Source organism: Equus asinus, chromosome 11 (assembly GCF_041296235.1).
Source record: "Equus asinus isolate D_3611 breed Donkey chromosome 11, EquAss-T2T_v2, whole genome shotgun sequence".
Lineage (NCBI taxonomy): Eukaryota > Metazoa > Chordata > Mammalia > Perissodactyla > Equidae > Equus > Equus asinus.
This window is the reverse complement of record NC_091800.1, coordinates 72,294,633-72,312,753: the sequence shown is the minus strand read 5'-3', so window position 1 is coordinate 72,312,753 and position 18,121 is coordinate 72,294,633. Positions and strand designations below refer to the sequence as shown.

The 18,121-nt window shown below is 43.7% G+C and overlaps 1 protein-coding gene across 1 annotated transcript in view; it reads left to right on the top strand.

Moving 5' to 3' along the window:
* Positions 1 to 18,121, top strand: part of LOC106823588 (uncharacterized) — a 77,305-nt gene that overhangs the window by 41,657 nt on the left and 17,527 nt on the right. The window contains exon 4 of the mRNA XM_070520240.1: positions 15,763 to 15,958. Within this exon, the coding sequence (XP_070376341.1) occupies positions 15,763 to 15,958 (196 nt within the window). The remainder of the gene's footprint in view (positions 1 to 15,762; positions 15,959 to 18,121) is intronic.

Here is an 18,121-nt window from a genome sequence, read left to right as displayed (position 1 = left end):
AGAATGGCCATTGGTATGTTCCAGGCATGGCTTCAGCTCTCAAGGGCACAGCTGGGGACAAAGCAGCGTGGACCCTCCCTCTCCTTGAGGCCCTTGAGTCTAGTAGAGCCCTCATGCTCTTCCCAGCTTGCCATCCAGTGTTCTCCACCTGGAACTGACCGTCTGGGGTCCTATATGTCTCCTAGGTCCCTTTGGTGTCCTATACACCTGCTTGGCAAGGAGAGAGTCAATTCTAGTCAATATGTTTATGTGATATGTGCCTTAACAGGTCTTCTTAACCTCCAGTTTAAAATTAAGCATCTGAATGGTAGCCATTGAGAGATCACACTTTCATGCCAGAGAGAGTAACTTCCGTGGTGTGACCACTCAGTCCAGGTAAAGAAAGTCTTAGAAGCCAGCAGGACAAGGAGTCCCCACCCCTCCCAGCACTGCACCCTGCAGGGACCACTTGCTCCGCTTACCTAGTGTAGGCTTGGCTGCCCCTGTGCATCACGCTGTCTAGTCACCTGGCTACTCCTATACTTAACTCACTTCAAATACTGCACTGCACCAAAAAATAAGATAGACTTCATGAAAGCAACCAGAGATCAGGCAAGACGATAGCAAAATAGTTGGTAATTCGTCTCAGGAGTCAAACTACATTGCTAGTGGCAGCTGCTCTTCAGCACGTCCGATAACGCTGTGGACTAAGTTTACTGTCAAAGGGATACAGGAAAAAGACAGATTAAAACAGAGAGTTCCTTGAGATTGGTTTAAATTCCCAGAGGAGATAATTCCACAAGATTGTATTCTCTGTTTCAATAGATTTTCTTCCCATTGTGTGCCAACACCCACTAGGTTGCATAGAAGTATTAATCATCCATATGGAATCTTATGTTTTCAAAGACTCTTTAAAAAATCAACCCTCTCTCCTGCCCCCAGGAACTGAGCTCAGAGACTATAGCCCTCTGGACATGTATAAACCTGTCTGGGTTTTTTTGTTATTGGGTTACCAGGCCAAGTTGCTAAACTGACTTGACTTGTCAGTTAAATACCTATGAATTCAGGAAAAACTAGTCAAACTCATTTAAATCAATCCCAGACACAGAGATGGGTCAATGTTTCTCCACTTACTGCATGGCATGTGCTAGAGTCCCCAGAAGAGATGGGAAGCAGACACAGGGCGAGGCAATGACATTGCAGGTATTATGGTAGCTCTCTTGGTCTCTAAGTCACTACTTATGAATGTATGCAACATAATAATGACTGTCTGGGACATGCTAAATATATGGTTTGACTCAGAATTTCACTTTGATAAAAAGAACCCCAGTACACAATGAATGAACAAGACCTGAATGTGTATCACATTGTGAAACCAGGCATGTGGAGGCACATTTCCCAAACAGGTTAGACATTTGCTCCTCCTCAAATCTTGCCCATATCAGTCAGTGGCATCGTTGTCCGCCTGGTTACTCAGGCCAAAAGCCTCAGAGTCAACATCTCTTTCTCTCACCTTACCCGCCCCACTCCCTGCCAGCATATTTAACACATCAGCCAAGCTCTAGCTTCATAATATCTACATCCTCAAACTTACCACTCATCACCACATCTGCTGGCATCACTCCAGCGCAAGCCACCTGACTCTCCTACCTGGAGAATTGCAGTAGTCTCCCACCTTATTGATAGATTTAGCAAGAACCAAAAAATTAAAAATTTCTGCAAGACAAAAAATACCATAAAATCAACAACAAATGACTAACAGAAAAAATATCTGACACACGTACACACACACGCACACACAAGTGTAGACTTCTTAATCTATAAAGAGCTAATGCAGATTATTATGAAAAAATATTTAAATAGAAAAGTGAGCAAATTAATTGAACAGCTTGTAATAAAGGAACCATAAATCATAAGCAAGTGATAAGAAGCTAAATTTCACACTAACGAGAGACATACAAATTCAAAGTTTAATGAGTGCTGTTGACACTTATAAGCTAGGAAAAATTTTTAAATTTAATAACACCCTTATGGTAAATGGTTTGGGGGGGGCTACTAATGTTGGTAGGAGGACAAATTGGCCCATCCTCTTTGGAGGGCAATTTTTAAAATACCATGAAATTTGTAAATGCATATACTCTTTGATTGGCAATTCTTCATCTAGGAATTTATCTTACAAATATATTTGCATGTGAGCTTAAAGACACAAATATGCATTGTATTAACAAAAGAAACCAGCCAAATGCCCATTGGTAGGGGCCTGGTTAATCAAGTTCTACATCCACAGAGTAGAATACTATGCAACAGTGAAAAGAATGAAACAAACTATCTGGCATTGCTAAGAGAAAATTTCCTATGTATATTATTAAACTGTAAAAAGCAAGATGCAGAAGAGCATACATAATATGCTATCATGTTTAAATATATATACTCCTTGCATATGCATAGATTGTTTCTGGAAGGATACACAAGAAACTGGTAATAGTGGTTGCCTCTGGAAAGGTGACTTGAGAACTTGGGGTAAAAGAGAGGAGACGGATTTCTTTTTGTGATGTTCGAATTTTTACCATATTTGAGAATTGCCTATTTTTTTAAAAAACCATTGTATATAATTAAAAATTTCCCATGAAAGGAGTTAGAATAATAATTTTATTTTGATGATACGTAGTTAAATTTAGAAAGACAAAGAGAAAAGACTAGTTACATTCTGTCATTTTAAAGGAAAATGTTAGCAATACTTTTCTGAAAAAGTGTAAGATTTTACCTAAAGGGATAATAAAAAATGTCTCTTCTATTATGTCTTTACATTTTCAGAATTATTGTGTATAAACTAATACTTAAGAGAAATAGCTAATAGTTAGAGAGTGTTTTCCATGAGCAAACACTGCAAAGTGCTTCGTAATAAGAGTACTGTTCTCACCTCCCCACTATAGCTGAAGGAATGAAAGCTCAGAGAGATTAATTGACTTACCTAAGGTCACAGAGCTAGTTAGTTGTAGAGCTGATGCGAACCTAAGCAGTCTGACACCAGAGCCCACATTCTGAGCCACTGTACAGTTTCTTTATTGTGTTACTAATGACTCATTCGTTTCATCCAAAACAACACTTAAGGATACATAATTTCCAGTTCAAAACAAGTACTTATCAGAAAAAGAATCTAACCTTAACTATAGGAGATAAAAACATAAATGTGGTAAAGTCTTAAGTCCCATAAATAAAGTCATAATATTGTTTCTGATTTTACAGTCAACAATTCAGAAAAATAAAAATATGGTATTTTCAGATATTTGAATAGCAATTGGGAACTTTGACCACTGGGTTATATATACGGTACACACTATTTCTTCTTGGTTTCTTGACGTTCATGAAATCTTAAAGTAAATAAGTAAAATGTTTTAGGTCAGTGTTAAGGATTGAATTGTGCCCACTAAAAGGTATGTTGAAGCCCTAACCCCCTGTTAGGGTTCAAAATTCCTGTGTTGAAGTCCTAACTCCTATTACCTCAGAAAGTGACAATATTTGGAGAAAGGGTCTTTACAGAGGTCATCAAATTAAAGAGAGGTCATTAGGGTGGGCCCTATCTATTAAGACTGGTGCCCTTATAGTAAGGGGAAATTAGGATGCAGAGACGGACATGCACAAAAGGAAGAGGATGTGAAAAGAGAGAAGATGGCCCTCTACAAGCCAGGGAGAGAAGCTGGGAACAAATCCTTCCTTCACGGCCCCAGCAAACGCTTGCCTCTGCCACCTGTGAAAGTGACCTTATTTGGAAACAGGGCCTCTGCAGATATAATCAAGTTAAAAGGAGGCCGTTACTCATTAGGGTGGGCGCTGATCCAATACGGCTGGTGTCCTTATAAGAAGAAGAGAAGAGACACAGACAGAGGGAGAACCCCATGTGAAGACAGAGGTAGAGACTGGGGTGATGTGTTTACAAACCAAGGAATGCCAAGGACTGCTGGCAACGCCAGAAGCTAAGGGAAAGGCAGGGAACAGATTCTCCCTGGAGCCTTCAGACAGAGCGTACGCTTCCCAGCACCTTGGTTTCAGGCTCCTGGCTTCCAGAACTGTCAGAGGATACATTTCTGTTGTTTTAAGCCCCCAGTGCTTGTTGCAGTGGTACTTGTTGCACAGTCCTAGGAAAGAAACACCGTCAGGTTCCCTAGAATCAGGTTGGTGTGGGAGTGACCTTTCAGAAAGCGCTCACAGTGAAACCAGTAATGGAGGGATGGGGGAGTGGGCGAGCAGACCTGGAAGGGGACACAAGGGTTCCAGCTCGGCCAAGTCCCACAGGCGGTGATGGCACCTGACGTCACAAGGGACTCTGGAGCGAAAACAGTGTCTCTGGGTGAGCTCACCCCAGGCAAGCGGGCTAGGATTCCTGCCCCAGCCCCGCATCCGTCACAGGTGGTAGAGCACCCCGAGGGACTTCACCTGCTGGCGAGTGGGACCCAGTAACTAGAAGGTGGTTCTGCATAAAAGTGCAACACACGTAGCTTGTTGCAATCAAAAGCACCCCAAAGAGGGAAAGAAAAGAATGATGAAAACGGATTGAAGGGGATCGAGGCAGAGCAACAGCATCATTTGACATATCAGATTACTTGGTCTGTGATGTCTGGAGGCCAGAAAGCTGGATGCTGATTTCCAGTCCTGCTATTAACTTAGGTAGCTTTGGGAACGTAAATTTGCATCTCAGACCTTGGCTCTTCTGCTAAAAGAGATCATGATAGCGCCTTTACTTTATTTTTTTTCAGAAAATGTTCACCTTTTAGGGTTGATATTCAGCTGGTGTAGTTACATACTGATTGTTGAAATATATAAAGAGTTCTGTATTGGGTGGTAAATAGCCTCTGCCTTGATTCCCTCAGATGCCCCCTACTGCTTTGGTCCTTTCCCTGGAACCCCTGGGCTCCCTACGACTCAGCAACTAAAATGCTGGGCACAGCTAGGGGAGTCCCCAACGCGATGGCCAGTGTTCTTTCTAATGAGTCGACTCTTAAGGTTTTGGCTATCACCCACAAATTAAGCAGCTGCTATATACCTAATCCAGTGATTGGAACCGTGAGGGACCAAAAAGAAATACCAGACAACCCCTGCCTTCAAGAAGTTTAAATGTAACTGAGGCAGAAACAAACACTATAGACTGAGCAACTTAAACAACAAACAATTGTTTCTTACAATTCTGGAGCCTGGGAAGTCCAAGATTAAGGCACTGGCAGATCCAGACTCTGGCGAGAGCCCACTTCCTGGTTCATGGACAGCCATCTTCTCACTGTGTCCTCACTGGCAGATGGGATGAGAGAGCCCTCTAAAGTCCCTTTTATAAGGGCACTAATCCCATTCATGAGGGCTCCACCCTCATGACCTAATCATCTCTCAAAGGGCCTCACCTCCTAATACCATTACATTGGGAATTTAGACTTCAACATATGAATTTGGAGGAGACACACTCAGTCCATAGTATTCTGCACTCCTGACATGTAAAAAGTGAACATTTGGGGGCCCGCCGGGTGGCGCATCGGTTAAGTGCGCACGTTGCGCTTCAGTGGCCCGGGGTTCCCCAGTTCAGATCCCAGGTGCAGACATGGCACCGCTTGGCAAGCCATGCTGTGGTAGGCGTCCCACATATAAAGTAGAGAAGATGGGCATGGATGTTAGCTCAGGGCCAGTCTTCCTCAGTGAAAACAGGAGGATTGGTAGCAGTTAGCTCAGGGCTAATCTTCCTCAAAAAAAAAAAAAAAAGAGGCTTTCTTAGAGGAAAAATAAAATAGTCAATGCAAAGATGCCTGTGAGTTCTTTGAATATTCCAAAGCAACACGGTGGAAAAGGGAAGAGAAAATGACAGTGTAAGGCTTTGAAATGTAAATTCATTTCACTTGGAGGTCAGAGCTTCACCACAGACCAAAAAGATGGGCATTTGAATGGAACCAGCTCCACTGACCCTCTGGGTTGCATTTAGCCCAAGTGTTTACCTCTGTTTCAGTTTTCTGTGATACAAAATATGATCAAAACCTACCCATGAGTATTGCCTGATTGGTTGTGGTCTCAGGGCCTATTGACATTCAAAGACGACAATTACAGCCAGAGAGGGATTAATTAGAGCCCAGGACCCAATTAAGATAAGTTGCAGGCATCGGGGGAACTCACTTTTCTTCCTGGTATTTTGAATAGGCTTTGGAAAATAATTGGGAAAACTATGAACCCCTTTGCATAATTTTACATTGAACTCTGTTTTCATCATAAATTTGCCATTTTGGGAGTATTACAAATACTGAAGTTTTAATTCTTAAACTGTCACAACTCTTTCAAATATACCCAATGATATCTAAATGCCATAGCAATTGAATATTCCCATCATCCATTTACAAAATACATGTTATCTTTAACAGTTGGATGGTTCACATTGTTTCTTGTTTCCCCTCAAACTCCTATTTCTTTTCTACTTCCTCCTTAGAAGTTTATCCTAATGTGATATTTTATGCTTGAAAGCTTTTTATTGCTCACCTTTTCATGGTACATTGCAATAAAAATATGTGTATAAATTTAATTTTCTGTGATTATAAAATTGAAAGTGACAAAAATCTGTTTTGTACTGAGTTGGTATTATAATTATTCACAGTCCACGATTGATTAAAATAACAAAAATATATACAAACTTTGATAGATGATAATTACGTAAATAAAATTTTGTGGAAAACAGCCAAAAACTGAAAACAGCCTAGGAGTCCACCGATAAGGGAATGGATAAACCAACCGTGGTATTTTCCTACTGTGGAATCCTATTTAGTAATAGAAAGGAACAAACTGTATGTACATGAAACAACATGGGTGAATCTTGAAAACAGTATTCTGACTAAAAGAATCCAGACACAAAAGAGCACATAGTGTAAGATTCCCATTTATATGAAGTTCTAGAACAGGCCAAACTGATCTATGGCGAGAGAACATCAGAACAGGGGTTCCCTGTGGGATGGTGTTGGAGCAGGATCTGACTAGGAAATGACGTCAGGGAACTTTCTGAGTGATGGTGATGCTGTGTATCTTGATGGGGCTTTGGGTTACACAGGTGTACACATTTGTTGACCCACAGAGCGATCCACTTAAGATTTGAACATTTCATTCTATGTTGATTTTACCTCCAAAGAAAAAAAAACTGTCAACAAATGCTGAATTCCAACTAATTATACATATGCTGAAGTATGTTGGGGGAAAATATGCTGGTGCCCTTAATATACTTTGAAACTTGTCTGGACTACCAGATGGACAGAGGGAAGGACAAATGGATAGATACGTGATTTTGCAAGCTCAGTGAAAGAATTGTAGCATCTAGGCAGTGTATATATGAATGTTTACCACAAAATTCTTTCAACTTTTCTGTGTTTGAAATTTTTCATAATAAAATATTGGAAAAAATGTATTGGAAATACATTTCTCACTGAGATGGGTGAGAATATCTTCAACCAGTTCATGTATCCAGGGAATATTAATTCTTGGCTAGAATTAATGCTAAGTTTAACATCAATTTTATGCATATTTTCCTCTTTTTAATATGTAAGCACTGAGAAAACATGTTCACATAATTAAGCAGATGGGAATGGGAAAAGTTTTGCTATAGCCTTGTCGCTCAATTCTCTGAGCCTCTTCTGAATTATGTCCCCTCAAGTCACATAATAATTCATCATCAAAAATTATTTTTAATGATTTATCAGCTGATGATTTGGTTTGTTCTTCTTCTAATTTGGTTGAATGCAAAGAATAAGAAACCTCCTGACTTCAAAATGAAATTTTTTTAACCCACTCAATAAGGTCATTCCTTCCTTAACACCAACATCAGTATTTCAAAAATTCTTTTGTTTAGTGCCCCAGAAGTTATTTCTCCCCCGGGCAACGCACCATAGGAAGGTTCAGGATGGTGAGAGGCTCTCCTCTTGTCAGTGAGGAAAGGGTTTATGAAAGAGCTGGGAAAGCAGGATCTATACACGTAAAGAAAGTTGAGAATCTGGAATCTGACTCCCTTAAACTTACCCACGTGTTTGACCCACCTTAGAGAGGGTACTCAGAGATAGGTAGTCCCTTTTGAAGACTGATGCTGTAAAGGGTCCTCTCCCTCTGCGGAGGGCAAGACAAAACCAAAGATGGACTCAAATTCCTCCACTCCTCGTGCCCATATAGACCCCCTGCCTTTTACCATGCTGCCCTCCTAGACACTGCATCCTGTCCAGGGCCTCGTATTTCCCTATAGAAACAACGTTATAACTGCAGGTGCTGTTCCTGGCTGAGGACTTGCTGGACAGTATCTCCTAACAGCAAGTCTATAACAACCATAATCCTTCATAGCCCTTCATAGTCTTCATAATCTCTTTGTAATTGGACTCTCGATCTTGGAAAATGAGTGGACAGAAATGAGGTTGGCTCCTGGACCAGCCCCAGTGCCAGCATGGAAGGGACTGACATGAATGCCCCCAGTGCCACTCTAGATTCACTCAGGGCAGGGCACGGCTGAGCATCATGCCAACAGGGAGAGACAGCAGGCAGGAGGCCGATGTGTGGAGCCCCTCGGTCATCAAATCCACAAGGGCAGGCTAAAGCAGTCTGGGCAAGAGCTGAAATCAGGCAGGCTAAGGGGCCAGGACAGCAGCAGAAGGGGCAGCCGATGTGCCCCAGAGTGCCCTGAACAGAGCACCCTCATCACCTGGGAGCCCCAAATGCTCCCATCTTGTTAGACAAGCTTTCTGGTCCAATGACACAGGAGAAGATTTGAGTGACTGTGAACTGCCTTATTATCCCTCCTTCAAAACATGGCAGGGGCCTCAAGAACAGGGACCAACATGGCTTTTATCTGCAGTACCAGGCAGTGTCTGGCATACAGAAAGTGTTCAATAACTACTGTCTAACTGAATAAATGAGTGGACAGTTGAATGAGTGAATGCAAGGTTTGCTTTGCTGGTGCTTGGGCAGTGTTCGCCATGGTTGACTCCCCCAAGACTTTTCAGACCTCTTGTCTTCCTTCTCTTACACACTAATGTGGCTGTCTTTTGATCTACCCTTCTGACTCCAACACCTGCCTTTCTCCTGTGTCTCCCTCAGGCTTGCTTCTAGGCTTTGTGCCCATATTATGGTTTGTGCTTTTGTTGTGTGTCTTGTTCGTGTGGGTTTGCTGATGCTGGCATCTTGACCTGTTTAGCAGTTTGCATGGTCTTTCTTCCAGCTTGGAACTTGTTCCTCCAGTCAGCTGCCTTTTCACTAGTTCCTGAACCTCTGAACAATTTTTTGGTTCTGAGACACCCTTGAATAGCCTGTTTATCCTGCAACTTCTGGAACATTGTACTGACCTCAAGGCATTTTCATTCATCCATTTATTTTTCTCACTTAATACAAATTTAGCAACTCAGGTTTGACAGAAATTGAAGCCAATATCAATTTTTCTATTGCTACTTGGCACATTACCACAAATGTAGCAATTTGAAACAATACAGATATATTATCTCATAGCTTCCGTGGGTCAGAAGTCTGGGCACAGTTAACTGGGTCCTCTGCTTAAGGCCTCACCAGGCTGAAATCCAGGTGTTGGCCAGGCCTGCGGTTTCGTCAGAGGATTGACTGGGGAAAGGTCCACTTCCACGCTCCCTCAGGTGGTTGAAGGATTTCATTTCCTTGTGGAGTCCTACTCCTGCAGAACTGAGGTCCCGGCTTTCTTGGTGTTGGCCAGGGGCTGCTCTCAGCTGCTACAGGCCGCTGGCAGCTGTACCTGGCCACATACCTTCTGTGTAGGCCTTTCCCAACGTGGCAACTCACTTCTTCCAAACCCAGCTGTGGGGAAAGAGTCTCTCTAGTGTCTGCTAGCAAGATGGAGCCATTAAATACATAAACATAATTGCAGTATATATCACAAGAGTGATATCTCATCACCTTTGCCATATTCTGTTGGTTAAAAGCAAGTCATAGGTCCCACCCACACTCGTGTGGATAGGATTATAAGGGCATAGCATGGGGGCTACCCTAGAGTCTGTCGGCCACAAAATCTAAGTGTAGAAAGCCTTGAACAACTGTAATAAAATGTTTGGACTATTTCCTATAATCAGTGAAGATAACTTTTGAGCCATAGAGGGCCAAAAAGGAGGGTGGATTAATAGCAATGTGTAGGAGGGATGGGTATTGGGAGAAAATGGAGGTGGGTGGAGAGAAAGGCATCCAGTCGAGAGATGAAGAGGATGTGACCAGTAGTGGTGCTGTGAAGAGGAAGGCGCAGATACAGACATACTGCAGAGGTACAGCCAAAAGGACTCACTGCAGAGAGAATGATCCAGACTGGAGGACCAAGTGCCTGTTTAGAGGGAGAAGACAAAGATGTTTCAGAGCTTTCTAGCCCCAGGAAGACTAAAGCTGAAGATCCCATCAACAGAGATAGGGAACACATTCTGGAGCCGAGAGGGAAGTCGTTCTGGCTATTTTCATCTGAAGACACCAGTGGGATATCCAGAGGGAAAATCTGAGCAAGAATTCAGAAGTGTGGATATGAAGTTCAGAGGCAAGTTCAGGAGCAAAGAAGTTGATTTGCAGCATGGATTGTTAGCTGATTTCACTGCTCCAGTGACCCAGCCAATATGCAGGGCAAACCAGGAGCCATATCTTTTGAATACAACCTGCAGGCTTGGGAGTTAGGTACTTTGAGGGAGCAGTCAAGACATCAGATTAAATCATGGAGTCATTCTAGGAGGCTACCTACACTGGGGATGATTGAGAAAGAGTAGGCAGTGAAGGGGGAGGAGAATCAAGGGAATAAGGCCTCTCTGAGGAGAGTTTACCTAAGAGGGGCGTGGTCAGACAGTAATGTTAAATGCTGCAGAAGTTAAGTAGGATTAGGACTGGAATGGGGCCACCGTCTATTATAGAATAGCAGTTATTCTCAACCAGGGCGATTTTGACCCCCATACCTGAGAGGATGGTGCATGGTGCTACTGGCATCTAGTGTGTAGGGGCGGGGGTGCTTCTAAACATCCTACAATGCACAGGACAGCCCTTCCCACAACAAAGAATTGTTCTGCCCAAGTTGTCAATAGTGCAGAGGTTGAAAACTCTGCTGATACAGCAACTGTAGGTCCTAGATTTTCTGAAATGAACCCAGTTTCAAACACTCTTATCAGAGCATATGTCTCAAATAGGGGCTTAGAAAATGTGGTACTCAGTGTTGGGGCACAGTGAGGGGAATCATCTCCTATATTTGAGCCAGAGGGATAGAATCTGCTTTCTACCTTATTTTGGAGCTTATTTCCTATTGACTGGCCTCTTATTCACTCTCATTTTTTAAAATCTTAGACTGATACTCCTGAATGATTGTTAATCTTCCATGATCTCCAGCGAATCATGCCGCATCCTGCTGTCTACATTCACACAAAAACTCTCACTTATACACACACACATACACACGCCCTTTTGCACACTTTTTCAGTCCTCCTCAACACATCATCCTACTTCTTGACTTTCCACCAAGAGACCTGGTTGCAATGATCTGGAACTGCCTCCTACTTGTTGGGTTGGTCTAGTTGTTGCCCTTACCTGCTCCCTCTCTTTTACCTACTTGCGCATGGACAGCTTCTCCACACTCATGCTCAGGAGCGCTGAGCACCCAGCATACTTTAAGGTTTGAGAATTCTGTGCTGGCCCTGACTTCTTGATAAGAATTAGAGTTGACAGTTTTCTGGAACACAAAATTTGTTCCTTCTCACCTGGTTCTTTATATCTTCTCCGCGTAGAACCTTTCCAGTGAATTTCTAAATTGGCTCAAATCTACTTGATCAAATTCCACGTACTTCACAGTGCTGACTTTCCTCATTCCTTACGCAGAATTCCACTTCACTGTTTCGGATATGAGACCAAAGGGTCAAACGGCAATTTAAAAAATAAAGGAAGTACATTTCATAGCTCTTCCCTCTAATTAAACTCCACAGCACCTCTTCACTTCCCCCTCCCCCAACCCCACCCTTTTCTATTGTCTAGAAGACTCCGCTGCATTTTGGCTGCCAGAGCTTTGATGTCTGGGCCTCAAATTCTGAGGTTTCCAGCACCAGACCAGCCCTCCGAGAAGGGGTTAGAGGCAGTAAGGGGCCGACGGCAGCGAATCCTTTCTCCCCCAGGCAATGTGTCACATATTCAGAGTCTCGTCTGGCTCAAGAGCCAGGAGAACCTAAAGTTATTACTGGATTTTATGTAATCCAACTGAGCCCTGGCAAAAAGTACGTGCATGGTTTCCTGGGGAGTTTTTGAATGTTACAGCTTAACCGAACTCATTTCTCTTCCTTTGAAAATGTTCTAGAAAATGAAACAATCATAAAAATTGATTTTTCCGAATGGTTATTTGATATATCAATCTGTTATTTGGAAGTTTGCTTCCTATTCCTCTGGTTAATATTTTAATGAATTAATGCTAATTAAATCAGTAAAGACTTAGTTTTTAATGACAGATATTTTATCACTGCTCCCATAGTGGTCAGCTTTAATTTGCAGTCTAATGGTTTATTTATTTAGACATTGGCTGTTTTGACCATTTGTATATTTGGTTTGTGACTCATTTCTCTAAGGCTCGATTCTTTTAAAATTCTGAAGCACAAATGAGAACAGTTACGTAATCAAATGATGGCTTGATAACAGGCACGATTGGCATCAGCCATGAAATAGGCATTCAAAGATGAGATAGCAAGAAAGAGAGAAAATTGAAAAAAAATGAACAGAACCTCAGGGACCTGTGGAACCTCAGGGACCTGTGAGGCAGTAACTAGTGATCCAACATTCATGTCACTGGAGCCCCTGACCTTTACCAGTGAGAGAGAGGGCACCAATAGGAGCTGGAGAGTTGATTCTACTTCCTTCCAGAAGACTTTTTGAGATGTAGTAGTTTTGTCTTTTTGGTTTTTTTTGAGGAAGATTAACCCTGAGCTAACATCTGCTGCCAATCCTCCTCTTTTTGCTGAGGAAGACTGGCCCTGAGCTAACATCCGTGCCCATCTTCCTCTACTCTATGTGTGGGACACCTACCACAGCATGGAGTGCCAAGCCATGCCATGTCCGCACCTGGGATCCGAACCGGCGAACCCCCGGCCGCAGAGGAGAACATGCGCACTTAACCACTGTGCCACCAGGCGGCCCCAGAGACGCAGTAGTTTACACCACCTGTCTGTACACATTCACAAGGCCGAGTTTTCAGCTGCGTTTCTTATGAAGCTGTAGGCTGCCCCATAGGCACCCTGTGTAACTGTGCTCCGTCCTCCCCTGCCTCATTCCTGTCCCTGCCCGGGGCTTCCAGGAGCTTGCACTCCCTGTGAACGTGTTAGCACACAAGATTTGATTCTACTCTCCAGCACACCCATATCTTTTTGCCCTTCTGGAATTCTGTTATTTATTTTATGTCACCTAGTCATGTCTTTTGAGATTTTTCCTCCCATGATTTCCATTTCTTTATGTATTTGTTCTTTCTATTTGTCTTTCATGCCAATAAGTTAGGGCTTACAGACTCTATTTTATCTTTTAATAGTTTAGTTAAAAATGTTTTTAGTTCCAGAAAGTTTGTGTATGTGTGTGTGCTGTGACTGACTCTTCTTATGTGCTCTTTTTAGATTTTAACTCAAGTTTTTGTCTGTCTTCTCCAACAATTTTATTTCCCCGAAACCCATTACGAGTATTCTCATGGTGTTTCTCTGTGGCTGCCATGTCCCCTTAAGGTTCTTGTATTAGTTTCCTATTGTTGCTGTAACAAATGACCACAAACTTAGTGCCTTAAAGTGACACAGATTTCTTTTCTTACAGTTCTGGAGGTCAGAGTGCTAAACTCAAGGGGTCGGCAGAACCTCATTCCTTCTGGGGGGTCTGGGGAGGGATTCATTCCCATGTTTCCTCCAGCTTGTGGAGGCTGCCTGCGTTCCTTGACTCATGGCCCTGTTGTCCATCTTCAGAACACTCCCTCCAGCCTCTGCTCCCATCCTCACGTCTCCTTCTCTGACTCTGACCCTCCTGCCTCCCTCCTATAAGGATCTTTGTAATTACATTAGGTTCGTCTGGATAATCGGAGATAATCTCCCATCTCAGAATCCTTGACTTAGTCATATGTCCAAGTCCTTTTTGCCGTGTAAAGTAACATATTCTAGGGACTAGGCTGTGGACATCTTTGGAAGGGTATCATTCTGTCCACCACAGTACTTAAACAGAAGCCATTCTGTGAATGATGAAGACAAGCCAGTGCCTGCCCCTGTGGGCCTGCAGGGTGCCAGCTGACATGTCATCAGTTCTCTAATGTGACCCTGGGAGAAAGGCTCCCTGACCCCTCATCTCCTCAGCTACGTGGGCTTATATGTTCTCAGCCTCAGCAGTAAAGACCCATTTGCCCCCCTCAGTCCTTCTCCAGCTTCTTGGAATTCAGGAAGACCAGTGGGTTCTTCCCAAGATACCATAAGAGACTAGAATTATCTTTCTTCTTTGGAGTCTGTGATGGTTAATTTTGTGTGTCAACTTGGTTATGCCATGGTTTCTAGATATTTGGTTAAACATCAGTCTAGATGTTGCTTTGAAGGTAGTTTTTAGGGGAGATTAACATTGAAATCAGTAGACTTTGAGTAAAGCAGATTACTGTCCATAATGTAGGCGGGCCTCATCCAATCAGTTGAAGGCCTTAAGAGAAAAAGACTGAGATTCCCCCAAATAGAGGAAATTCTTCCCCCAGACTGCCTTCAAACTCAAGCTGCAACATCAACTCTCCAGCCTACTGGCCTGCCGTGCTGATTTCGGAGATGTTAGCCGCCTACAATTGCGTGAGCCAATTCCTTAAAATCAATCTCTCTGTCCCTTTCTCAATATGCACACACACATCTTATTGGTTATGTTTCTCTGAAAACACTAATACAGGTCCACAGGGCTCTATAGGCCAAACCCTCTCCAAAAGTCTTCTCCAATTTCACTCCAGGACTTTGTTGCTGGTCCCACAGCACCTCTCTGAACCCACAGCAGTCCTAGGGGGACTCTAAGAGAATGGTAGCTGAGCCCAAAGCCTTCCTTCCACCTTCCAGGTTCCCCTGGAGTTATTTGGAGTTGGGAGGGAAACAGAACATGGGGACATTTAACACAACTTTTTCCCAAAATTTTTGTCAAGATTCTTTTTGAACCTGATTTTATAATCCAGAGTTTTGCTAGTTTCCCAGAACTTTATCATTCTCTAATCAAACTATGCATCGTACGTCTCTATCTAAGACATTGATAAAAACATAGAATAGATGAGAGCCAAAGATACCCATCCCAGAAACTTTCTCTTTAGGTTCCAATTATTTTTTCATTTAATCCCTCATTTTCCTAAAAGATTATTTTAAAAATTAAGTTTACTTTTGTTCTCATTCTCCTTCGGGGAGCTTTGTGGCCTTTTCATCATGGGTCTCAATTTTAAAGACAGAAATACGTCTCCCCCTTTCCTTCTTAGAAATCAGTGTTTTCCTTCCCAGGGATTACTTGTGGTGTGGCCCGCCAGGTCTCCCACCATCTCCTGATGAGCTAACATGCCCACTACAAGCTGTGTAAACAGCTCAACCCCCCACTCTCTGCTTTGGGGCCAACTCCATCCTTAGCTGCAGGGAATTTCAGATGATCTTGGTCTTGAGCTCATTCAGTAGATCAAGTGAGTCCTGGTCAAGTCTGCCATGCTGCTGGGTTTTCTTGAACCTTGGTTCTCTTTCCAATGGCTGAGCTCCTCCCCGCCACCTAGGATGCAGTTCAAGTGTCTCTTGACTTCTAAGTTTATTTTTGTAGCCTGACGAGCGACTGTCCCTTTGGCCAGTTATGGAGCTGCCAGGCGTTGCTGCTTGTCTGTTTGGATCATCACATATCACCCACCAGCTGCTGCCATGCCTCAGTGGTCTGCAAACACCCATGTACTGCTGCTTTTCTGGACTCTTCAAGTGCTACGCGTTGCCCGGTCCACTGCCAGCCACGGTCCTCTCAGCAGGTGACGTGCTGCCTCCTTCCGAGCATCTGTCTTCACCCCCTGAGCATGTCTAGACTCCAGGTGCAGACCCCTCCTGGGCAGTCCTGTCCCGTCCACTCCATCCCTAAGCTCCGGCTCTGGGAGAAAGGATGTGGAATTCAGGGACTCCCCAGCAGGCAGCTCCTTGGAGGCGGGGACCTCATTTTGCACATGTTCAACTATATTAAACTCTTCACCATTATGAAAAAAATCTGGTTTTGCTCAACCATATTAAACTCTTGGTTGTTATGGAGAAAAAAAAATCTGGTTTTCACATTCTCATTTTACCTCCAAAAATAAGTAACTTCATCAAATTCCCCTTCCCAAATGGCTCTTATATAGCTCATTAACCGCGAGGTTTTGTTCTCTTATAAAAATCCATCAGAAAAATTCGAGAGTCTGAAACTGATGGAAACACGTGTTAGCCTAAGCGTTTGAGGCGGGCAGTGGGGACACCTTCTTCCGGCTCCCCAAGGGCGGCGGCCGCGGAGCTTCAGCAAGTTCTTTTTACAGGGTTTGTGACTCATTTCTTCACTTGCAACACAGAAGTACTAATGCAGTGCCAACCAACCATGATAGCGCACTGTGAGAATTCTGGTCAGATAGTAATTAAGACTTTATTTCACGTCTGATTTTGACCTTGTGTGTTTATAATACAATACTCCAGGGTTTGACTATCTTATGTTATTTTTGGCTCCGCTTGTTGTGACTAGAAGCTGTGAACTACACAGACTGTGACGGAAAATCACTCCCCGCACAGCTCCCTGGGCTATGGTGTCCATAAAAGGCAACGTGCTGGCTCCAGAAACTGAATGATTTCATAACTAACCTGTGATCCCAGTTCTCTCCCCCAACCCCCACCTGGTTCACATCTGAAAGCACATTGGCACAGAGGGGAGGAAAGTCTCTTTTTTTCCCATGTTTTCATCTCACAGCTCCTTTTCCGGGTCTCCGAGTTGGGAAGACATCAATTTCTACGTAGGGAGATTATTGCTCCTGGAAGAATCCTTCATGGGTATATAGTGTGCCTCTCTCCCACTGCAGACATCCCATCTACAGGAGTGATAGACGACCTGCCAAGGGTGAATTAATTTATTTATTGAGTGCCTACTACATGCTAGACATTGTGCCAGGCCTCACACATTGGTAAACCCTGAGATAAACATTCAAGTGAAAGTAGTTTGAATTTATTTGTCCAGGAAATGCCTCACATGGTGGATGTGGAAGAGGGAAGGGAAGGAAGCAATAAAGCATCCATTATCAAGCAACTTACCACCGTGGGCGAGTAGGGCTCAATCCTGCTAGGGAGCTCAGAAACCATGGCTCAGAATCAACCCAACTAGGGGCAAGGGAGCCGGGGTATTTATTCGCCAGTTTTCCACCTGTCATTGGCTCAGGTGCCTTCTGGGGAATTAACTGTCCAGCACTTCTGACTTCTCTGTGTAGGGGTACAGTGTGTTCCCAAGGCCAGGCAAAGCCTGCAAGTGGAGAATTTCAGGGATCAGCTGTAAGTAGCCTTTGACTTTGGAAGTGAGTACCAAAGGGTTTGGGGTGGGGGCACCAAAAGCATCTGCTACATGCAGAAAGACAGAGAGAATTAAGATCCCCTCCCTATTTTTGACCTGAAGGAGGGGACAGGACATTCACTCCTTGAACCCAGTAGTGTCCAGGGTGGGGAGGGATACAAGTGACCAGGGGAAAAACACCAGAGTAATAGAGGTGACAAGTCTGAGGGAATGCGTGCAAACCTGAGTCAAATGGAGGAGAAGATGATCAGTGAGAAGAACAGCTCTAGATGGCATCGGGCTGCGACTAGTCTCCAGCAGCCCAGATGATGAGACTGTCAGGAATGGCAGAAATACCAGCTTTTCTGCAGCTGTCAGGCTGAAGTATCTAGCTGGCTGTGCCCTGGGGGAGAAAAACCTGACACGAGTTAAAACTTGGGCATGGGGGTTGGAAGGAAGCAGGTGAGAGGCACATGGCTTCCGGCTCTTCCTCCTTCCCTGGGGAGATCTAGTTGAAAATAAGAGTGTCAGGGAGCTGGCAGAAGGGCAAGCAGGGCAGGCTAACCAGGGGCATGGAAGGTGCAAGGCCTGGACCGCAACGCTTTCACTAGAGCTGGCCCTGTTTCACACCGGTTACCCA